General features: G+C 58.8%; 3 protein-coding genes across 3 annotated transcripts; 2 read left to right on the top strand and 1 right to left on the bottom strand.

The window, feature by feature from the left end:
* Nucleotides 1-1,352: 1,352 nt before the first annotated feature.
* Nucleotides 1,353-6,454, top strand: BESB_071320 (melibiase subfamily protein; the record flags this gene model as incomplete). The annotated part of the gene is made up of 7 exons (XM_029365505.1): nt 1,353-2,536; nt 2,991-3,132; nt 3,345-3,481; nt 3,684-3,930; nt 4,155-4,421; nt 5,118-5,392; nt 5,929-6,454. The coding sequence occupies 7 exons, from the start codon at nt 1,353-1,355 to the stop codon at nt 6,452-6,454; spliced, it is 2,778 nt and encodes a 925-aa protein (XP_029217989.1).
* A 1,794-nt stretch (nt 6,455-8,248) lies between these two features.
* BESB_071310 (uncharacterized protein) lies at nt 8,249-11,737 on the bottom strand (the record flags this gene model as incomplete). Its single annotated transcript, XM_029365504.1, has 4 exons — nt 8,249-8,444; nt 9,034-9,117; nt 9,717-10,026; nt 10,387-11,737. The coding sequence occupies 4 exons, from the start codon at nt 11,735-11,737 to the stop codon at nt 8,249-8,251; spliced, it is 1,941 nt and encodes a 646-aa protein (XP_029217988.1).
* A 2,276-nt stretch (nt 11,738-14,013) lies between these two features.
* BESB_071300 (uncharacterized protein) lies at nt 14,014-21,914 on the top strand (the record flags this gene model as incomplete). The annotated part of the gene is made up of 4 exons (XM_029365503.1): nt 14,014-14,368; nt 14,911-17,081; nt 17,578-17,795; nt 18,029-21,914. 4 exons carry the CDS (start codon nt 14,014-14,016, stop codon nt 21,912-21,914), a joined length of 6,630 nt encoding a protein of 2,209 aa, XP_029217987.1.
* Between the last annotated feature and the right edge of the window lie 1,687 nt (nt 21,915-23,601).

The raw sequence follows: 23,601 nt of genomic DNA, 5'->3' as shown, positions 1-23,601 counted from the left end.
TAATATGTCTCTGGGGGCGGCTGAACGCGTATATCAACGTCAACAAGTTCTTTTTCAGCTTGGGCGGCCCTCCAAGCAGGGTAAAATCGGGGTGCAAAAACTCGTAAACGATCTAAGAGTACGGCAGGACTGCCTATGTAGGCCGGCGAACGAAAGACTTGGAATGCCATGTAGAGGCACGTACGAGAACAGGAGTTTTGAAGACGCGTGGTGAAGCGGCAGTAGCACACTCGAACGAGCGAGTGGAACGGAATGTATTTACTTTTGTGCGTGAGCGGTGGCATCCCGTCATATAGTTTTTCATTCACCAGGTCTGAATACGTGCCTTGGGGTGTAGCAGCACCTAGCAGTCCAGCCCCTACTGAGCGGGCCTGTAGGCTTCACGGCCGAGGAAATAAGCCAGTTAACCGGTGCGTCGTTTCGTTATGCTGAACGTCGTCTCCAAAAGGGCTACCCGACCCCTACGAGCTCTGCAACTAGCTACGACCTTGGCACCCCTAAACCGGTGTGCTGCCAGGTATTTTGAGTTACAATTGTAACTGCCCGCTGCTGCCTCCAGCCCCTCTATCGTCAGCGCTCTCTCTTCTCTGCGAACGATAACTGTTTTCAGACGAATGCACGAGGAACGTCCCCAAAAAGAGGATAACATAACTCAGCGACGAGATGCGGGAGACACGATCACCTGAACGCCCGCCGCCGATGCAGCCGGGTGACTCGTCCTGGGGTCGTCCTCCCTCTTCAACTTCTCGCCTCGGGCACTGGAAAACCGGTAATTCCGTAATGCCAAACTGAAAGACGACCAATCTGAATTCCAGACGCAGTTCTTCGTCTTCCCATCGTGTAAGTCACGCGATGGTGAACAACAGTGCACACGCTCCAGGCGATACGGCACTCGCTTCACTGTCTACGAAGTGACACTCATGGGTGCTGGCGACTGCACACAGCGATTGTGTCTCTGTGCCGGCTCGCCAGCCGTTGGTCCTCCTGTGCCGGGGAACATGCCTCGCACCGTAACCCACCATGGGTCAAAGAGCGTTCGCCGCCTCTGGTTTGGTGGACCTTTATTTTTTGGCAACGCGGAGGCGTGTCATCGGACGCTTACGAGGGCAGGCGAGTCGACGCTGCGACGTTGCACCATCTCAAGCCGAATTGGCTGGCAAACCGGCATGAGCCAGCTGTACTGTAACGCGCATCGCCGTACCCATTGGCAACCGGCTTGCACTCTCTCCTCTCGTGGAATGCCTCCCCGGATTCTGCGTATCGTTGGTTACTTGTGCGCTCCCGTTTCAGAACACGTTTGTTGATGCCGCAGGTCTGCGCTGGTGGATTGCGCCCTCACCAAGCACCCAACGATGGATGTAGACATCGATCTTGATCGAAGGCGGGCGACAATATTCTTCTCGGTCGCTCGCAGACAGTGGCAACAGGGGAGAATGCCAAGCTTTGCATTTCTTTTCCCTTTGGTTCTAGCAGTGCTGCTTTTGCTTATTCACTGGCGGCTTTGCCCCTCTGTCGCAGAGAATGCATCTGGTTCAGGACGCGATACCGCTCTGGGGCGGTGGACAAGTGTTGGCGCCCCAGGTGGACGAGAGAGTTCCAGCTTGGGGCCGACGAGTGAAGAACAAGAGAGGCAGATCCCGCACCACGACCGCAGCCCGAACGTAGAATTGGAGGGGTCTTTTGAAAAGGCAGAGAATAAGGGCGACGAGCCTATTGGACAGCGGAAGGACATAGCCACGCCGATGTTAAGAAGAGGCGGGGAGCACGGGCCAAGACTTACCCCTGCAGCATTGCCTGAGCAGGACGAATCAGAATTGGGTGTAGGTGCAGCCGATTTGTGGAGAGAGAAAAATTATGAAATGAAAGGACTCACAGATTATGTGACCAGATCTATAGAAGCCTCACACTGGAACGAGTTCGACGAAGACGCCTTTTCAGAGTTTTCCTTGCCGCAGTTGTACCACGATAAAACCCCAATGAGCTTAGAAGCCGTAGACGGCCTCCCATGGAACGACAGCCAGGAGGAGATGGAAACACTGTCGTTGCAAGAGGAGGTAGATGGGGATGGCCGGGAGAACTCAAGTGAGGATACAGGAACGGATACACCACGGTTGGTGTACCAGCGAGAGGGCACAGGGAAGGTCGACGTTCGAAGGAATGCTGGCGTTGCGGACCGAGGGGGTAACGGCCGCAGGTGGGAAGTAAACGGGAGGGCTGCCTCTCTGGCAGGAAGGGAGAGCAGGGCTGGTAGCAATAAGGAGGGGACTCGGAGGACGACAACGACACGGTTATTGGAGAACGCGGAGCGGCTTTCCACCTACACGTTCATAGACCAAGCGGAGGCTGTCTCCGAGGACGCAAGCAATGCGGACGAGGGCCAGCAGGCATTCTTCTCTTCTTTGCCACAGGTTTTGCAAGAGGCAGGTTTACAGCTGGAGGGCTTGATCAATGCAGTGAGGGAGGCGAACATCTCCCACTCCCGTCGGCCTAACGGAAAGGCAAATATCGCGAAACCACTTATGGGTTGGAATTCCTGGTACGACATGGGCATTTCGAAGCATACGCGAGGCATGCCAGATGAACATCTCGTGGTATTCCGCAAACAGCCGTATGTTGTCTGTGCACCTCCGCCAACGTATGCTGTATCTCGTGGCGTCCTCCGCGTTATTCTTCTTCTTAGCGATTTTCCTGGCTAGCAGACCACACAAAGCACCGCAGAAAGCGTGAGAAAGTTGTGTGCGCTCGTCCCTGCAGCATATATTTGTGCGCATTTCGGCGGGCATCGGTGACGATTCCTGGGCAGCACCTTTGTTCTGTGCAGCCTGTCTGTGTGTCAGCAAGCGGAGTTCTACGCACCGCCCTTATCACGGGCTCGGTTTTCATCAAGAACCCAGTCAGTGATGCGTAGCCCTAGCCTTCCGTTTACAGTCGGAGGTATTTTCTCTACGAGTACTACTTTTTGTCTTCTGACACACACATCGACTTCTCAGGAACACATTCGGGTGTGATACGTCACAGCTGAATGAGCGCCTCATCATGGATACAGCGCTCGCACTCAAAGCCTCGGGATTACAGGCTGCGGGCTATGAGTATGTCATGCTCGACGACTGCTGGAGCGTCAAGAAGGCTCAGGTACACAAGCAGAGAGCCGTTGTTGATACAAAATGGAGACGGACGGAGACTGGGGCCGGAGAGGGCGGGGGTCGGGTAGGGAGGCAAGGAGGAAGAGCAGATACGCTACTTCTTCGGGAAGAGAGGCGACAGTCAGAAGGAGCTCCTGTCTGTATCCTGGATTCGAAAACAAGCACGCCTTGTGTATGCCTGTGTCTGCTTGCCTTGAACAGGGACGGGGACCCACGGAGCCCCTTCAGTGGGATGCTGAGCGCTTCCCTAGCGGCATGCCAGCTCTCGCGTCTTTCCTGCATAACCGCGGGTTCAAATTTGGCATGTACACAGACAGTGGGTCGCGGACCTGCATGGGGTGAGCAGTGGAGACTAACGAGGGCCGACAGTAACGATCGAGTGAAATAGAGATATTACATTATGGCGGGCCATTGATGGCCCTGCGTTACGCAATGCAGAGAATGATGCATGTTAGTAATATGCGTACCATATATCTCTGGAGGCATTCACTTGCGCTCAATACATGCATATAAGTATGCCCTGCTCCTGTTTCCTCTCAGGTATATAGGTTCGGGTGGCCATGAGGACGAAGACGCGCTGGCATTCCAATCCTGGGGGGTCGACTTCCTGAAAATCGACGGCTGCTATGCAGATCCGTCAGATATGAAAGCGCTCTACAGTAGATGGTCCCCCGCCTTTGCGAAAGCTGCTGCGGCCAGCCCTGATAACCAACAGAAAGTTGTGCTTAACTGTAGCTGGCCTGCGTATGTACACGACATTACTGAATTTGATTTCAGTGCGATCCAGGTGAGGCTGAAACAGGGAAAGTAAGAAAGCGATGGTCAAAACGTGTTTTCACCTTTGCGTAGCCCGTGTAATGCGTGTAGAGGTCTTGAATCTAGCAGGCGAGCGCTATCTTAGCCATCAGCAGCTCTGGCTCTCATGTTCGATCCTTTGTCGGTTGGTGGACGGTAGCGAGTAGAGTCCCTGCCGTACTGTGGTTTGCCAGTTCCCGTGTGCGGTGTTACCAGGGGATGTGTGACATGTGGAGAGTATTCGATGACATCGAGCCAACGTGGGAGAGCCTTTCTCGGATCCTCACTTTTTGGGGAGACAACCAAGAAATTTTCTCTAGTATTGTCGCCCCAGGGAGCTTTAACGACCCAGATATGTTGGAAGTCGGGAACCGCAGCTTCTCGGCGGCGGAAGGCAGGACGCAAATAAGTGTGTGGAGCATCTTGGCTGCTCCTCTGATTCTGGGCAACGACGTGCGCACGATGACTTCAGAGACACTCCAGGTATGACAGCGCCAAGCGGACAGAATAACAGCTTCTTTCGAACGTGTGATCTCGCGATATGGTATTGTTGATAGAGCGTCAGGGGGCGCAAACAATGTTTATCCGTGTCTTTCGTGGTCGTTATATGACGTAAAACGTTAGAACCGCACATTGTGGAGAGACCGGAAGGCGAGAAGACGCGGGATATATGTTCAACATCGGCATATGTTCTTAAACAACGTACAACGCCCCGGGTGAGCTTCTACTTCCTGTTCCTGTACCACCTCTATAGAGTTTCCCCTGCCACTATATAGAACATCGCTCGATTTCTCCCTTCACCGACAAGAGAGAGAGTGCGTGTGCAATTTCGGAGTGTGCTCCATGATCTCTGAATGAACTTCATCGGTGCGAATAATTCTCGCGAAGGCAACTACAAAACGAAAAGGAAGATACGCCCGTAGAGTGTGAGTAGACCTTCACCGCGGTTTCTCCCGTAGCAGATGAGTCGCAGTCAGACGCACCATGACGAAATGGTTTCTCCCCTTTTTTTCTTGCCCTTGAGATGTCTCCGATATTCCTAAACCCTAAGCGCTAAACAGCTGTATCATCGTATGCACTTTTTCTAACCTCGCTCACGCGTGCATACGTGTTCGGCTGGCCGCCTGCAGCTGCTGGCTGACATTAGTTTCCGTGAGGAATTGCGTCTTGCATGTGCAGATCCTGACACATCCCGAGATTCTCGCAGTTAATCAGGATGATATGGTCTTCGGAGGTCTTCGAGTTTTGGAAGCGCCTGGCGCATTGTCGATCTGGATGCGGCCGCTGTCGGGCGGCTCAACTGCAGTCGCGTTAGTGAATCTGTCTTCACAGCCACTACGTATTGTAATCGAGTTGCCTGAGCTACAGCGAGCGTACTGGGAATCTTGGCTGCCGTGGACCCATCCGAAGCTCCTACGAATATTAAACAGGCTACCTGTAGAAAAGCAATACAGGTGCGTTTTAAAATGCAGACATCGTTATCTCTAATTCCTGGAGAGTGCAGCAGGAGGTGGGAGCTGCAATCGTGAGTCAACTTGAGAAAGCATGACTGTCACACCCCATGTAATTTAATGCAGTTCGCACCGTTCTACGAACATTACATTCCCATGGTCGTTAGGGACCGCTGGCGGAGGCGTCGCATGACACAATGGTTTACAACGAGTTTCGCGTACTGGCGGCGAGAGAGTGAGCGAGACGAGTTTGTTTTCGTTTTCGCAGGTGCAGAGGACGTAGGGATGTTGCATAGAGAGGGTATGGAAGCATGTGGGAGAGTCAACACCCGATTGGTAGCGGGATTTCACAGAGTTCACCACACCGCGTGAAAGAGAGCGGGACATGAATGTATCGGATAAAGTGACAGGGAAGGTAGAATGAGCAAGTAGGTCGTGCTCGTGTCGCTTGCCTCCCTATATACTGGGAAACTCTCTCGCACACCACTGGTTCGTGATTTTCACTTTTCTGTGCACAATACGTCTTTCCTGTGTGGCAGACTTACGCAGACGCATTTTCCTCCATTGAAAAAGGATAAGACAAAAGAATCCATTGGATGCCACGTTAGAGATCTCTGGCTTCGCATAGATTTAGGTTTCATGGAGCACGCCATTGTATCCCCGTATATCTTGGATCCCCATGACACCTTCATGGTGTCAATCAATGGATGCAAACCAGCGGGGACGCCCTATTTGTTTTCTCCATCGGGTGAAGAGAAAGAGGATCACGTGTTCAAGGGTGTCCAGGAAGCAGGAGGAGAGCATAGACTTCAAACGGACGACAATGTACAAGAAATGCGCACGGAGGTCCCTAACAGTAAACGGCTCGCTGGAAAAGCTGATCTGGAGAAGTATTCCGAGCCGTCAGCGCCCAGCAGCATCTCGTGGACAGTTTCCGCCTCCACACGCGAGGAGATAAGTCTGCCGGAGGCGGGAATTGGAGTGGATGAGATGGAGCGTAGTGCCAGGTCCGCAGAGAGCAGTGCACAATTAGCTGGTCGACCTGCGGCTGGTAGCGAAATGTAGGAGGAACGAAGTAGGGCTTCTAGCAAGAGTAAGAGACCAGGCGGGGCAGCGCCGGAGGGAGGAGCGAGTTTGCGCCCACGGTTGTTGCAAGCGGTTGGAAGAAAAATGGGAGCTCGATTGAGGGCAACAGCATATCTCGCCCCGAATCGATACAGCACACCCAGGCCGCGCAACACTCGTGCCACAAACCTGGGAATCATGCTGAAGACAGAGCATCACGAAGATAAAGCATGGTCCTCCCGCACGGTCGCGAAGACAGAGCTCAGACTGGCCAGGAGTAGATTATGCGTGGCCGCCAAATGAGCACCCTTTCCAAGTGCCTCTTCTCAGGCTTACGGACTGTGCGGTTCAACAGCTGAAGTCATCGGCAGTAAGCGATGAACTGCAACATCTGCGTGAAGGGACTCCTAATTGTGCAACCGCAGCCAAGCGCTTCCCAGGGGACAGGCAAGCCCGTCACAGGTGTGATCGGAGCAGTGTCTCTCCGCCTCTTGAAACGTGTTTTACCGCGGACTGGATCTGGCACAACTTTGATAAGTGGTATTAGCACTTTTCCAGTACCTAGCTGCGGCGTCCACTCTGAGAGACTTGCGGACGCAGTATCACTCCGAAGGGTGTCGCGGCGGGACAATACACTGCTGCACCCTCAGCACCGTGAGACCGCTCTTTGCAGACGTGTGGCCCAGTCAAAGCACTCAGGGGACGAATCCGGCTGAAATTCGATAGCTAGCCGACTCCTTCCCCTGGGATCAACACTGCCTCGCTTAAGGCGAATGCAAGGCCCTGGAGACACAGGGCGGGTTGCTGGAGTTTCGCTGGAGTGCAGTAATGTCGTATTAAACATTGGTGCAGGTGTATGCAAGGGGATCAGCCGAAGCCCGTGGTCGCGTGCGAAGTGATCCAGTCCAGTCGAATGTGTTGAACTCTTTCGCGGTTCGAGGTCGCCCTACAACACCGCACAGGGAGATTTCGGCGTGGTCACTGTTTACTGGGCACACAGCCCGAGTCACCAGTAGGCGATTGTGCCCCAAGGGGCTCCCGGCAGCGACTGGAAATACGTGCGCCCTCAGTGTTTTCGATAGCTGCTAGTGTGCACCCGCGACACGCAGATGTCAACCCGTGCGTCGCACTCGCAAGAAAGGCAGCACGCGCAAAACAGCTCCAGTCCAAGAGCTGATAAAGAAGGCGGAAGGCAACAGCGATAGCTCCCCGGCAGTGGCTGGCTAGCGTGGACAGCAGCGGGTGTGCGCACAAGCGTCGGAGACTAAAGAGGGCACGCGCGTAGACGGCCACCTCCGGGTGTATTGGCTAAAGTGGATATGTAAGGACAAGCAAAGCTGCGTACCATCCCCCAGTCGTTTCCTGGAATTCTTGTACGACTCGCTAAGGCGTGAGGGCTGCGCGTGGAGCCTCGGTAGGGATCTGCAACTACAGATGCGGTTTCTTACGATTCGATCAAAAAATTCAGTGATGGTACTATGAAGTAGGAGATCACGTCAGGCTTTGAAAAAAAAAAACCTTCCGAAACACCTATATAAGATGGTACAAAGTAGATGAATAGTCGACCTGATTCTCGTCAGCGGTTGGTCGTCAGGGAGAGAATATAGGAGCTACGTCGCACGCGGAAGCCTTAGGGGAACCGACGTGCGCTCATGACTGAAAAACTATTTCACATTCAAGACGAGAGTGCCCGCACTCATCCTGGAAACAAAACGGCGACGGATGAACCACCACACGTTTGTGCATTCAGAAGTGGCGACGGAGGGCCTCACGGCCCGGAAACCCCGAAATTGCTCAAGACGGGCCTTGGGTCGGAGCCCCGCCAGCGGCTCCCCCTCCATCCGACGAGCCTTTCCAACTATTCCATATCTCCCTAATCGTCGTCCGCAAGCTTCCTCCAACTTGTCTGGCGTGCTCCGCCAGGCGGCCCAAACTTCTTTGCGCGGAATCTGCGCACTGTTTAGCCTTCTCGAGCGCCGCATCTGTTGAACTGTATAGACACACGGCGGGCACAGACAAACGCCATGAACGAAACTGGGATACGATCCCCTGCGCATTTTGCTGCTTGTCTCACCACACACAGCCCCGTGCTGTCTCAGATTTTGCACTACAGCCACGAGGAGCGACACCGCCAGCGACGAATTCAGAAGACGACGCCTCAGAACCCGCGCTCGTATTTTTTGTACGTAACTCTCGCGCCTGCGTGGCTCCGGTATACTTATTCACTTCCCGTCGGAACACACCCACTAAGGGCTCAGAGTGCCAGCGTGCCACACTGAAGCAGCGCTGTGGAATTCAATGGGCGCGTTGTCTGCTGAGGCGTGCGCTGCGGGCATCTACTGCCGCGAAGGGCGACGGCGGAGCGCCTTCACAAAGGACAGCAAGTCGACCTGCCCGTTGCACGATAGACCCGACCAGCCTCAATGTTTCAAACGTAGAAATTTCCCCCGTACGCCGCATGCAACACGAAAGCGCATCTGCTGAAGGCCCCGGGGTGAGCCAGAAACGCCGGCGGCGCAAAAGAGTTCCTCACCAACACACTGCGGGTCTCAAGATGCTGCGGCGACAGAAGCACTCACCGTGGAAGACTTCCCTGAACCTTGTTCGCCACCGAAGAAACCGTTTCCGGCAGTACTTCTGCAGCGCGTTTGCACTTCTCCAGCCTAACAGACGCAGGCGCACACATCGGATGCATACCACCACAGTTTCGGGAGTGGAGGTATGGAATGCTGAGCTCCGTAGATACTGTGTGCTGAGCACAGAAGCCACTGAAGGCGGAATGTCTACTGGAGGAGTTGCCAGAGCCATTCAACTGCACTCAAAAACGTACATCGAATGCGTCGTAGTCTTAGTGTGAGCCTGAGCTTTGTCCCCGTTCACACCTGAGGTTTCAACAGTTACGGATATATATCCTTACACCTGGCCTCAACCAGCCTCCGGCAAAGCGAATGTCAGGCGCCATGGAGCGGAGTGTGAATCGGCGAAATTCCACTCCTGCCGTTATCGCCTAATAATCCAGTACGCCGGTGAGACAGCTGCGAGAATGCCACGAATCTGGAAAGTCCCCTCCTCCTGGCCAGCAATTCCGCAGCTCCACATGCGGACTCTGCACCCTAAACCCTTGAATCCGTAAACGAATCTACATATTGATATTTATTCATATATTTAGCTATGCGTATCTGGATGTACTCACACACAGTGGCGCTACCTAGCCTGCTCGCCGTGGCAGGGCGGTGTCTCGGATCCCCGCGGTCTGACTCACATGTGCTTGCTGACTTCCTCGAGCGCTGCGCGGTAGTCCCACAGCTCGTCGTCGTCCTGCCCATCTTCCTCCTCCATGGGTCTCCCCGCTCCAGGTTGTCGCCCTGGCGCCCGTCCTGCGTGTTCGCCTCGGCCGCCCCTCGCCCTCTGTCTCCTCTCGTCCTCAGCCTCCTGCGACCACGAGGTCGAAGGATGAGGCGCCTGAGAGCTGGGCGGCGCCGTGAAGTACTCGAGAATGCCTTCGTTACGCGACACAAGAAACGGGTTGCAGGCTTGCAGCGGAATCTTCATACCGAGCCAGTAGCAGTCGCCTGCATCCGCCACGCCGCATCAGCAGCCACGCGCGCGGTTAGGCACACCCAGTCTGGAGTCCCGACTACCCCCAGAATGGCGCACGCAGACAACAAAGGAAAGATGATTGCGCACCCAAGGAGCCATGCGCAGCAGCAGTTTCACACAAACTTTCCACACACGCGCGCACTGTAGCACGCGGAACCGGTCGATGTTTCGAATAAAACCCACTGCTGCGATGCAACTGGCGCCCTATCTGTCCCTCTCGCCTCAGGGGGCACACGCAGAACTCGATACGGCTCGATACATGCATGCACACGAACAAAGTCCAAAGGAGCCACTCTGCTGTAGGAGGATGTGCACGTTCGCGCGCGGCATACCTATGCATAGATTCAAGTCGGTTTCTTTTCCGCGGGTGAACTCGAGAAACTGGATGGGCACGGAACACTTTCCGGTTCGTTCCAACTCAGTGAGCAGCGGCGTTGCTTCGTCGGCGCTGGTTAGACAGCCAGAGAGCGACTCGACGACGACAGAGGGGCTGGCGCTCGCAGCAGCTCCTCTGAGCTTGCCTTGGAGCGGCACAGAGGTGCCCAGACTCTTGCGTCTATCCTCGCCGCCCGCGGCCTCTCTCGGCGGAGTTCTGCCCAACTCCTTTCCGAGGAGGCCCTCAGCCTGCTCGTCTTGCTCCGACTCGGGGTCGCGCCCCCGGGGCGGTTCCCCCCCTCGCTCGGCCTCGCCATCTCCCCCGGCGGCGCGCTCCCACCGCGCCTTCTCGCGGGCCTTCTTGTCCTGGGAGTGTTGGCCCTCGAGGCCTGCGGGCTGCTGGCCTAGCTTCGCCGCAGCGGCGAGGTAGGCGGAGAGCTCGCGCTTCACCTCGTCGTAGAAGACCTTTGGCGAGAGCTGCCGCAGAATGAAACCATCGAAGAAGGGCGAGCGCGAAGACAAGGCGAGTGTGTCCAGCACCTCCGGCGCGACCAACAGGATTCCTGCGCCCTCCTCAAAGTGCCCGAAACAGACTTTGTCGCCCGTCGTCGGCGACGTGAGCGAGACGCCCCGACAGCGGTGGACCGGAAACGCAGGGAAGTACCGCAAAGAGCCCGAGTTGCTCTTCGGCCGGGGAGCCGCAGGCGGAGACGGAGACGGCGCAGATGCAGACTGGGGCGCTGAGGGAGGAGAGGGCGAGGACGAAGGAGCAGAAAAGGGAGCAGAGGACGACACAAAGGGCACTGGCGCAGGGGGGGCCGGAGACACGTCGCCTGACGCCTGTGAGCGCGGAAAAACCCGAGACATCGGGGAAGCCAGCGGAAGAAAAAGCGACCGCAACTGCGACAGAGACAACGAGACTGGAGGAACAGCGAAGCCGTAAGCAGGAGGCAAGCAGGAAGGGGCGCAGGAGACAGGAGGGATAGCTGGGGACGAGGTTGCAGACCCAGCGAGGACAAAAGAGGGAACAGGAGACAACGTAGATGAACAGAGAGCTCCGGACGACGGACCGGAGACAGATGCACGCCCTGCACCTACAGAAGGCCGCGGGGGCACGGGAGACGGGAACGGTTCCGGGGATGGAGACGAAGACGAGGGATTCGCAGCATAGTGAAGAGACGACAGCAGAACGGGGTGGGCAGCCTGTGCTCGCGGCGAAACGCCCAGAGTATCGTCGCGATGAAGAGAAAGTGAATTGTGAGGCAACGGCGACAACGCTCCGCCGCGCCCCGCATCCGCCGGCGCCATGCCGGTCGACTTCGAAGGGGGGAGAGCGGAAGACGCACACGAAGCAGGATCGCAGACAGCGTGCAGCGGCGTGTTGGTGCGCCAGAAAACCACCCTCGACTCGCTTGCTTGTTTCAGAACTTAGGCAAGCACGGGAACGAGAAACAGAGTACGAATCAAGGAATATGCTTTTTTGTAGAGGGTCTTCACCAGAGCGCACTCCTCACAGCCTTGTGAAGTGACAAGCTCCTCCGGCCGTGTCGTCCATCAAACACAAACACACTGTGCTCGCTCTCCTGACACCGCAGCTTGCTTTCCTCGTAGCTCCTTATTAGACTTCGCGGGGCGGGCCATAGGCCACGCCTGGGCGGGAAAAAGCCAAGCCGCCGTCGAACGCACAGCTGTTTGAGTGCTCGGGGGACGCCATGTGAAGACGACAGGGTACCACCGAATTTTTTTGAATACCAGCTGAAGATAGCACCACCGTGGTCAAGCAAAAAAGCACAATGAGGGCCTCATACTTTTTATCGGGGCAAGGGAACGGATACGCCTCTGGTCAGTAGTAGACATGAGGACAAGGGTTGCGAAGACAAGGAAGGAGTACCAAGTTGGCAGGAATGCGCAAGGGAGGATGCTGCACATCCTCACTACACGTGAATGGTGGAATGAATAAAAACATATGTCTTTCTTCCGCGTGATTAAAAATACGGGGAACTCCACGTTGGTTAACCTGTACCCCCCTTGCATGTGCGCCTCGCGCCAGCATGCGCGGCGTACACAAACCGCTGCAGCTGAACCCGTCACCCGTGGCGGCGGTCGCTACCAGAGAGTGTCGCGGCACACTTCGCAGAGTCTCGCTGTCTGCGAAAGGAGCCTTGCATGGGGTTTTGCTTTCACTTACCTGACGAAACAAAGACATCCACTGGCTTGTGTCTCTCACCTTGCTCTGGAAAGCCCCGCTTCCATCGGCGCGGTTGCTCAGCAGGCCGAGCACAATTTGGCGCCCGGCTTGCATGCTTCGCTCATTCGCTGCGGCGCGACGTAGCATCTTGACTCGTCTCTCTGGCTCTGCTGATTGAAGATTTGCAGTTCTCCGCGGCAGTTCGCCGTTGACGGACAGGGCAGCTGACTGAGCGGTCTGCTCCAATTCTCCAGGTTCCTCCATACCGGCGGTTTGCAGTGTACATACGCTGCATAGCGCCTAGCTGCGTATCCGTTTGCGGGACTCGGTGAGACAACCTGGCACTCAGAGAGGACGCTTCAGACATGGGAGAAACGTCGGGATTGGTTATGGTTCAGTGAGAGGCTGTGAAGCATGTTACTACAAGGTTCACCCTCGAGCTGGCCACGAATTCTGGGGTTGCACAGAGGAATCCGTTAGTTCCTCCACTCAGCATGCTCGCGCGAGCCGCGTTTGCCTCCGCTTCCGCCCGTTTCCCACCGAACCGTGACGCTTGCTGTTGATGGCATGCCCGCCCTGTCCTCTGTTTTGCAAAATACTCCTCTCTGGGGTTCATCAGCAGCTCCGAATGTTTTCCTGCTGAAACGAAGCATGCCGCGCCAGCTTGGGTTCCTTGTCTGCCGCTCATGCGTACATGCTGAACAGTGGGACAGTTCGTCTATTCTTTCATCAATGACAACCGAAGTTCTTCACTGTGGTTTGCCCACGATTGACCGACTCATATCTGTCGGACATTAGCATAAGGAGTGAGGGGCGGAAGAGCCGCGGCTCTTGGGGTACCGGCCGTACATAGGGTCCACATGGAGAAGGGTCCCATTCCAGCTTTCTTTTGGCATGCTAAGGTGGCTTGTTTAAACGAATTTGTTGCTTTTTCAAGCAGGCTTTGTTCTCCGTTCCTGTCTGAAGTGTATGTAGGCTGTGCTTCCTTTTTGCGAAGAGTTTGGCTCCTTCACATTTGCGCAGTGTTGATAACAGCCTTTGCAGCCCTCTTCGGTCTCTATTCCCTAGACGGAAACGCTCTCCTGTATCCTTGACGCATTCAAAGCAGTTCCGTTGTTGGTGCCCCAGGCTTCCATTTCCGTGGTCTGGGCCGTGGGGCCGCTGCTTGTAACCCTAAGAAAATCCGTGCTTTTTGCTCCGCGAGGAGGATCGCTCGAGTGATTTCGGCCACGGTGTTCTCGGGGTTCCGGGGTACGTGCCTTGCGGTTGGCGCCATGATTCTTTCCTCTCTTCTTTCCTTATCTTTTCTTCTGACGTATGCTTATGAAACCTCTGCGCGTTTTGCACGAGGGAGGATAGCGCATCGGTTTCTGTGGGTTCGCGTCGTGCGGTCAAGATGTCCAGGAGAGTCTCAGGTGTGCTCGCCTGGCTGGGAGGGGCGGCTGGAGATGGAAACGACGTCGCGGGGGCCGAGAGGCCAGCCGAACAAGAGGGGAACTCGTTTCGGGCTCGCGGGGCGACGGCCTTTGCCGGCGGTGGACAGAGGGAGGCGGGCGAACCCGAGCGGCGGAAGAGCTTCTTTTCCTGGTTCCCTTTCCACAGAAAGGCGAGCGCCGATGATGCAAGTAAAGGCCGTGCCCCCGCCTTCGAGAGACGACGGAAACGCTACCGGACAGTCAGCTGGAAGTACAAGAAAAGCATCGGCATATACGCCTCCTTCGTCTTCGTGTGCAACCAGATCCTCGCGTCAGGTAAGCTTGTCGCACACACGTGAGGCTCAGCAACACGCAGGGATGACATGTAGATGCGCGTCCTCTGGCGGCTGTATCTTGAGAAGCCAAGAGACTATTCCTTGCCTGCAACGCCCGTAGTTTCGCGCAGGAAAATGCCGTTTAGGGGCTTCGGTTGCCGCGGCAGGGCGAGGGAGCGTGCACGGCAGTGCCAGACCGCAGCTGAACTGGAGCCGCGGCTGCAGGAAGTCGTGGCAATGGATGGAGCACGAAAGAAGTCCAAGCAGACGACAGCAAGCTCCTCAAGTAAATCTTTATAAAATATGAAAATATTATAAGGTTTTACCACTCGCATATCTTAAGATTTTGTGTAAATTCATCTCTAAATAAGTTTTTCGTATATACTCTACGTAAGCGTGGGGGCAAGAGAAGGGAGGATAGCAGGAGGAGCTAAAGGCAAGCGAATTCAAACCATACGAGTGCCGAGGGGGAGTCCTGCAGTCGGGTGACGTGCATTTTTTTCGAATTCGCTGTCAGTTTCGGTCGTGTCTGTATTACTTCAGGTCTCACGTCGATGCCGCTGACGTTGATTGATTTTGGCTGGTTGCCGTCGCTGTTGATGAATCTTTTGTTTTGCTGTCTATCGTCCATGTGCTCGCTGCTGCTTCTGCGCTCCGTCACGCTCATCGAGAACAACCAAAACTTCGACGAGCGCTTTGAGTACTCCGCCACCGTGCGGCACTTCCTCGCGCCGATGAACGCGCCGTCGGCTCAGTCTGCGCGACCGTCTGCGCCCGTTTTCGGCGGCCTCGAGGACGCGCGGGCGGCGGGGGGCTCGCTTTCATCCCTCGCCTCCTCGGCGTCGCCGCCTTCTGCGCGATTTGCCGACTTTGTCCGCCACCACGCGGGCCCAGCGCCCCTTTTGAGGCACGTCTTGCGTCTCGTCTCACGTCGGAGCTCCTCGCTGTCTTCCAGCTCGGCGGCGTGTGCGGCTCAGCTCGCCGAGAGCGCGGCGACCGCGCAGGCCGGGCTCGAACGGAGTGGGAGCGAAGCCGGAAGGCACGAGAAGACAGAGCCGGGGGAGGGCGGCGGAGAAGACGCAAAGAAGGGCGCGGCGAGCCCGGATGGCGAGGGCATGCACTCAATTACGCGAGGCCGAGCCTCGTGGAAGTCGCTGCTGGCAGGGGCGGCGTCGTGGCTGAGCCTTCGGAAGTGGTGTTTGTGGCTGGGCCACGTCTGGACGGACCTGTACGACAGGACGCTGCAGAATGTCCACGGCGTCATCACGCGGGCCCCGCCGCTTTTGCCTCAGAGCTTTCCGCGGACGTTTACGATGCTGCTGCACCTGAACACTTTCTTGTCGACGTGCTCGGCTGCGCTGTTGGTGGCGTACTGCATCGACTGTCTCCTGCTGCGCGTGTTCTCCTTCACCGTCTTCGTCCCCCTTCTGCCCACAGATGTGAACCCGTTCCAGTCGCTGTGTGGGGCCCTGGAGTGGCTCGGAGCGCTCTCAGCGCTTCTTCTCCGTCCGGTCTTCGCGCTAGTCCAGGCGCTGACTTCGCTGGTCTCCGCGGTCCTCTTTGGGCAACGCTCGCTCGGCGCCCTCTTCGGCCCCTGGCTTCCCCAGTGGGTTTCCCTCGCCTCGCTCGCGTCTTCCCTCGGCCTCGACTCCGGCGCCGCTGCCGGCGAGCTGCTAGGGCAGTTGCAAGGCGAGCAAGAGGGAGTGTGGCTTTCGGTTTCGCTTTTTCTCTCTGCGATCGGCGGCACGCTGTCCGCGCCTCTCTCCGTCATCGGGGCGTTCTTCCCAGCGGGACTGGCGGCGCTCCTCCAGAGTCTTTCGCAAGCCTTCCTGAACGGCTACACAGACGGCAGCCAGCCCAAGCCGTATGCGGTGCCCGCGCTTCCCTTCCTTTACGCGTTACCCAGCCAAACTCAGATTGAAGAGGTTTTCTCAGGGGTATGCACTCCGAGCTGTGGCGCGGACCAGGCGCCGGCGCCCTCGTCCCTGATGCCTACGGCACTGACACGTTTCTTCCTCTCTGGGGGAGGCGGCGCTGCAGCAGAGGGACTCTCCCCATCTGTCGCTGAAGGGTCGTCGGGGCCTACAAACGCGACGCCGAGTCTCCCGGGCGGAGACTCCACAGCGGGCGCCTGCGCGCCGTGTGTGGATCACATGGGTGTCACGCTTGGCTACGTGATCACGGCAGGTATCTGTCTGCACTTAGCTGCGTCGGATCTCCAAGACAACATGCAACTGCAGTTTTTGTCCTTTGGCGCCATCATTGCCGCCGTCTTCCAGATCACAGCCTCTGCTGCGTTCGTCCTTCTCCGCGTGTCCCCTGCCGGCCTACTGCCGTCGCTCGTCTCTCCCTTCTCCGCCGCGTCTGCCCCGCGTCTGGGGACCGGCGGCGTGGGCGCAGAATTGGGTCCAAGCCGCACCGCGGCCTTTGGTTCGCCGGCGCACACGGATCTCACGGGAGCTCTCTCAGACAAGCGTCGGCTGGCGACTGCGCCTGAGGGCCTGACGGGGCCACCGAAGATTCCCTTCGCTCCACACGCGCCTCCGAAGGCCGCGCCGGCACGGTCGGCGGCGTCTGCGTTCTTGTCTTCGCCGTGGCCCGCCGCCATCGTCCGGGGAAGCGGCATGGGCAGCCTCGTGTCCACGTTCGTCGACGCCTACAGCTTTTCAAACGCGCTGCCGAGCTGGGCGAACGAAATCAAAGACGACGTGCCGGTAGGCAGAATACAGAGAAACCCGCGAGAGAGCGACGCACACGCAAATGTCTGCCGTGAATTCCCGTCTCGAGGGATAAGGATTCCTTGCGATATTCGTCACCTATTGTCCTAGCGGTGCGACACGAAGAGCCCCGGATGCTGCAGATAGGTGCTCTCTTACGGGGCGTAAAGGGGGGGGGGGGGGGGGGGGGGGGGGGGGGGGGGGGGGGGGAGGATGGCGCTTCGAGTTTGCGCGCTGCGACTGCGGGATCAGGGACTATGTGTGGCCCCGTTCGCGAATCAGAAGACTCACGGGTCGCACTTTGTAGAGGGGCCCGTGCACAGGTGGCGAGAGCAATCGGTTGGCTGTCGCATAGCGAGTAAGAGGCCCGCGGGCGCTCGAGAGACTGGGGCTTGCGGCGGCCGGAACGGGTTCCCGCGGGTCGCCTTCGGTGCGATTTACTTTGTATCTTGGCGTTGATGTGGCCTGTGGGTGCGTCTGTGTCTTTCTGCAGGTGACGCGCACGATTTTCACAAGTACAGCGTTCTCTTGCACCATTTACTTTCTCTTTGGCTTCTTCTGCGCGGCGGCCTTTCCGGCCCCGTCCGCCTCCTCGAACGTCCTCGCGGCGATGCTTCCGGAATGTTCCTCCTTCGTAGCCGTCGCCTGCATCTGCTTTTTCCACGTTTTCGCGTTGCTTCCAAGCGTCGCCACGGGCCAAATTAGTTGTCGGTAAGTGGACAGGCTTCGCCTCTTTATTTGGCATTCCGTTTGCTGGCGGCGCTTGCTTTTGGCGCGCGCCCACCTCTGCGAGCGCCCGGCTCTGTCTGCCGCCTTCGTTCTCCCCGCTCTTCCCCATATGCAAACCCACACGGTCTCGGGGGCCCTTGGGCTCGAGCGCTGTTTTCGTTATTCTCCTTCTGTTGCATTTCGGCTTTTGCCTTCGTCTTATGCGCGCCCCGCAGGTACGACTTGATCAACATGGCCATCTGCATGGACAAGCAGTCGGCGTTCTTCACGGCGTCGACGCTCCCGTGGCTGCTCTACTGGCTGCTGACGTTCAGTCCAGTCTTTGCGCTGCCATCTTCGCTCCTCACGCTCTCCACGAACGTCCTCCTCAACTTTGCCGCGCCTGCGCTGGTCTTTATTTACGCGCTACATGCGACTGCCGGCACTGACGCCTTCCCGGAGCCAGAATCCCTCGGCGACGACGAGACCGAGGCCGCGCACGCGGATCGCCTTCAGCTCGCTCAGAAAGGGCTACAAGTGGGAGAGGGCGGAGACGGCGGCGACGTGCCGCTGGGGGTGCCGGACTTTCGCTGCCTCTCCTTGGCGTCTTCGTCGGGGGCCGCCTCGACGTATTCTCCGGCGGACTCGCCGTCCCATGCACACGAGGCCTCGCGCCTGGGGCGAGGGCCAACGGCCCCGGGGTCTCTCCTCTTGCCGCATGCGTCGCTGCAGCCAGAAGGTAAAGAGGCGTCGTCGCCCGGCTCGTCACCTCTCGTGCATCCGCCGTGCGGGCTGGGCGACTCCCTCGTTTCGACTGTCGCCGACTCGGCGGGCAGTGTCTCCTTTCCGCCGGCGGGGCGCAGAGACAGTAGGGACGCCGGCGCGCTGTCCAAGGCGGGCTCGGGGCTCCAGAGCTGCCTGAAGGTGTCGAGCGCGACGCTGGCAGACCCGCGCTCCAGAGGGCGGAAGAAAACATTCCTAGTCCAGCCGAAGAGCCTCGGTGTCTTCGGCGCCGACGGTCTGGAGAGCCGGCGAGACAGTGGAGGCGAGCTCTGCGCCGCCAGCGCGCTTGGCGCGCACACGCGGTCGCTGGAGAGCAGCTCCACAGCGAGATGCCTGGAGGACGTGGGTGGCTCGACGGGTGATCTTTTGTCGCTTCGAGAGGGCGCATCTCCGTCGCTGAAGCGGGCGCAATCGTCGCACGACGTGGCTGGGCTGCGCTCGGCGGCCACGGGGCTGGGTCACGAGGGCTCCGCGCATGCCGGAGTGAAGTCGGGTGCGCTGTCTACGACCTCGTCCATGGAGGTCTCCCGCGGCAACGCACTGCCTCCCGGGAGCGCCGGCTCATCGCTGGCGCCGACGCCGAGCGGCGCCAGCAGCATGGGCCGCGTCTCTGGAGCCGTCGCGGGCGGCGGCTGTGCGCGGTCGCGGGAGGTACAGAGACAGCTCCACGAATGGCTGCAGGAGTACTCGCGGCAGATGCCCGACAGCGAAGTCGCGCAGCTACTCCAGCAGCAGCAGAAGGAGGAAGAAGAAGAGCAGCGGCGGTTGAGGGAGGGCGAAGAAGAAGACAGTTTGCGCAAGAAGCAACTGGGAAACGCCTGGCTCAGGCGCCAGGCGCTCGGTGAGGCCGCCTCTGGCGATGACGCAGAAGAAGAAGAGCCTGCGCCTGCGACCGCCACGGCGGGCGAGGGGGGCGGGGGGGGCAGCGAGCCGCCGCCGCCGATCACGGGGGAGGCAGAGGAACCGTGCGAATGCCGAGAGGGCGAAGAGAAGAAGGAGGCCGGCGCGGGAGACGTGCCTGGTCGGGTTTCGCTTCCAACACCGCCCGCCAGCGCGACGCAGCGAGCGGATAGCTTGCAGAGCCTGAAGGACGAAGAAGCCCAAGGGCGCAGCGCGAGCGTCAGAAGCGTGGTGCCCGTGATCCATCTGCTCCGACCGCCTTCAGCGGGACTCGACGAGGCGAGCGCGGTAGGTGAGATGCCATCTCTCGCCTTGTCTGAAGGCGGAAGCCCCGCAGCTGGAGACAGCGGCGATGCGTCGCGTCATCAGCCGACTGCGAGTGCCGAAGAGGAACGTCAGTGCCAACCAGAATCGACGGCCCGCCGACCTGAGAGCGCCCAGCTAGAAGAAAGAGAGGCGGAGGAAACATATCTCGAAGCCATGGCGCCGCCGGAACAGCCATCAGGCGGCGGCGAGCCCGTGCAAAGCGCCGAAACAAGCCAGCTGGCGCCAGGAGAAATCCCCGTGGAGTTCGCCTCCGCCAGCGAAGCCTCGCGTTTCGTTCGGCGGGCGGTAAAGACGAGCCGCATTGACCCGGCCGCGGCAGCCCTCCAGGCGCGGAGAAAGGTGAAAGAGCAGCAGAGGGCGGAGGAGGCGCAGCAGCGAGCAGAGGCCGAGGGAAGCAGCCAGGATGCAGACAACACGGAGAATGGCATCGAAAAAGGCGCGGACGTCGCGGCTGCTTGTCCATGTTCTCCCTGTCTCTCCGCGGCTCCGTTGCTGTCGCCCCGCTCGTTGTCTTCGCTGTCTCCCTCTTCGCCTTTTTCGGCGTCTTCGTCGCACGCAGCCGAGGTCCTGGGCCCCGGCGAGATCCCGGTGGAATTCGCGCCTGCCAGCGCTGCGAGCCAATCTGTCTGCCACGCAGGCAAAACTGCGCGGATAGACTCTGTGGCGACAGCCCTGAAGCGCAAGAAACTCGAAAAGAAGCGCCAGCTCGCGGAGCAAGAGAGATACGCGAACGCAGCGATCGACGAGCCGCCGACTCTCCAGCACGCGGCGGCAGAAGAGGAAGTGCGAGACGAGGAGAAAGCGGACGAGGAGAAAGCGGACGAGGAGAAAGCGGACGAGGAGAAGAAAGCGACAGATGGCCCCCAAGACACAGAGGCTCCAAGGAGCGGAGAACTGGGCCCGAAGCGAGGGGATTCGCTGTCGCGGGAGCGGGAGCGGCAGCCGCCGCCCTGCGCCGTCTCCCCCGACGCGCGGACGAAGCCTGGCGCTGCTCACGTAGAAGAACGGAAGTCTCTCGGTTTTGAGGTCTCTGACGCCGGTGACTGGCGTCCCGAGAGCCCAGTCTCGATGACGACCGTGCCACGCCTCTCTGCCTCCTCGTGCGACGGCGGCGGCCTCAAGCGGGCAGACGCAACGGCTGAGGCAGAGGCTTCGGTCTTCTTGTGGGCGTTCGTTCGGCAAGCCACTGGGGGGCTCTGGAGCCCAAATTTGCGTGAGTCGGTCCCCAGTCCCCGGCAGGGCGAAGAGGCGTCGCGGCTGGTGCGCTACTCGACCAAGTGCTCGGCTCTCCTTCAGAGCTGGCTGTGCAGCGGCGCAGCCAAGGCGGGTCAGCGGAAGACGTCTGTCATGTCGAATGCGTCGTGTGCCGAGGAGCCCGTCGCCCCGCGCGTCGCGGTCTTCCGCGCGCTGCCGACGCGAGAGCAGAAACTCGTCGCTACGTACGTCCTCCTGGTCATGATTTGTTTTTGCGCGTTCGCGGCGCTCGCCGAGGACGTCTCCGACGTGGTGGAGACTGCGTGTGTCTTCGCGTCGACTTGGGCGATCGTTCTGTTCCGCTTCCTCTTCGGCTCAGTCTGCGGAAGGGCGTGGCAGGCTCTGGCGGCCGCCGGCGGCGTCCTCGCGGGCGCGGTGCCGCCCACAGTCTCCGCCGGCGCCTCGGCGCTCGTCGCGTGGCTCGCCTCCACCTGCGGACCCTGCGTTGCGCTGGGAAGCCTCTGGCGCGTGCTGCCTAGTTCTGCGCTCCTGGAAAGCGTCACTCTCCACTTGCGAGCCCTCGCAGCCCTCGCAGCGGAGAGGGCTCGCGGCACGGTCTTCGCGCGGGTGTGTACCAGCCTCTGCAGGCTGTGGACTGTTTGCACAGCTGCGCTGTTCGACGGGATGATGGCGAGCCAGTCGACGGCCCTCGCGGGGGCGGGCGCAGTGCCCGCCGACGGGGCGAGCGCACCAGAGGACGGGGGCGACGGGGATGAAGGCCTTTTGTCCTTCGAGGCCTTCTTCCTCTGCCTCTTCTCTCTAGTCGTGGCGGCGACGCCCCTCCTCTTGTACGTCTCGCCCAAGCGACAGAAGGAGCGAAAACGGAAGCTTCTCAGTGCAATCCCGACTCGCAGCTGAACGTTCGGCAGCCCTGTGAGCGCTGCCTGCCGAGTTGCGGCGCCGCGCAGGCTGCGCGCGCTCGCCACGCCTAAGCCAGAAACGCGAGGAAAATCGGGAAGCCGGCCGCAGAGAAGGGAAATCGTCTTTCGTGTGCTTGCTCTGGCGCTGAAAAAGACGAGAGCCAGAGCGGGGAAGGCGGCTCGCGCAGCCGGACGCATTAAGCACATGCATCTGCACACGTAGCAGCTGCCTGCGTTTGCATATGTGTGAGTATATGTCTCTCTCCGATGCGTTAGATATTGATATATATCAGCTAGCTGTCTTGGGCGCAGACGCGAGAGGTCAACGAGGTCGTGGGAGGAGAAAAATGAGCATCGTGCAAACCGGCGGCCGCAGCCCTTCAGACGTGGATCTCGACGAGGGTCGTCACATCAGAGAGGATGGCACTGAGATGGGGAGACGCGAAGGAAGAAGCAAAGTGCCTTTTACGCTGTGACTTTTACGGGGATATGCGCGGAGGCGTGAACTGTGGCGTTTGCCAGTGTTGACGCGCACAAACAGTCTCGCGAGGCGGTGCCGAGCATATACTGCGCATATATATATAAACATATATATGTGTGTGTAGTCACACGTTGGCAGACGAGCCAATAACTAGAGTGATGCGCATATATATATATATATATATATATATATGAATGTGTGTTTTCTCAGTGTGCAGCATGGTCAAGAGTTTTTTCGTTGGAAGGGGGGGGCTGCTGGCGCACGGCTGCGCTGCGCCAGGGCTTGTCGTGATGAGATAACGCCAGTTTCTGAAGACGAAGCGGCATTGTGGGCTTCTGGGTCGTCACGGGTTCGGCGTACGCGGCGGCGGCGGCGCTCGAGGCGAGGGTGGCCTGCCCTCGTGTTTTGTCCGTGCGTTTCGTTTTCCCTTTCTCTGGTTTTGCGGTTTGGTTCTCTGTTTGGCGGTGCGTGGAGGTTGCAGAAAGATTCTTCGTCTCCGCCTCGATGGCGTGCGGCCCTTTGCACACGCCCACGCTTCGGAGTTCATTTCGCCTGGCAGGCGTGTGCTCAGGAGGCGCAGAGGCATCCAGGCTGCTTTGGGCCTTCTGTGGGGCCTTCGGTTGGCGGGGCAAACGACGGTCGCGACTGCGGTCGAAGGCCTGGCACCTCCGCCGCGGGCCTTCTGACGGCGCGCCTCCTCGGGCGGTCTCCGCCCCACAGCGGTTGAAGCGGAGGGATGCTTTGAACGCCGAAAGGGGGTGTGGCGGCTGTCACGGCTCTGGCTGTGCATCAAACTCATAGCTGTCACGTTTTCGACAGAGAGAGAGACACTTTCTCTTTGTTGGTTTCATGTGTGTCGCGTCTGCTTGCGCGCCCGGTCCCTAGTTGGTGCACTGTGGCAGACTGGCGGCGCGCCCTTCCCGAGCGAGGAAGTGAAAAATAGGAGGGTCGGAGGGACGGAAGAAGAGAGAAGGCGAGTGCGCCGCAAACCGTGGTAACTCGTGCGCGAGTACCTGCCGCACGCGCGCTTTGGCCTTCTCGTGGTGGTCGATAATTCCGAACTTGGCTCTCTTTCGTGGCGCTTTGGAAGCTTCTCCTGAGTCGCAGTTGCGTCCCGCTCTGCGTCTTCTTTCTTCGCGCTCGTTCGCGCCTAGGTTTCTTCTCTTCCTCAGGCTAGTCTCGCTGTTCTGCCTGGGCGTATTCT

Source organism: Besnoitia besnoiti, assembly GCF_002563875.1.
Source record: "Besnoitia besnoiti strain Bb-Ger1 chromosome Unknown contig00007, whole genome shotgun sequence".
Taxonomy (NCBI): Eukaryota; Apicomplexa; class Conoidasida; order Eucoccidiorida; family Sarcocystidae; genus Besnoitia; species Besnoitia besnoiti.
The sequence above is the reverse complement of the archived record's forward strand: the minus strand, read 5'-3'. Positions and strand labels throughout refer to the sequence as shown.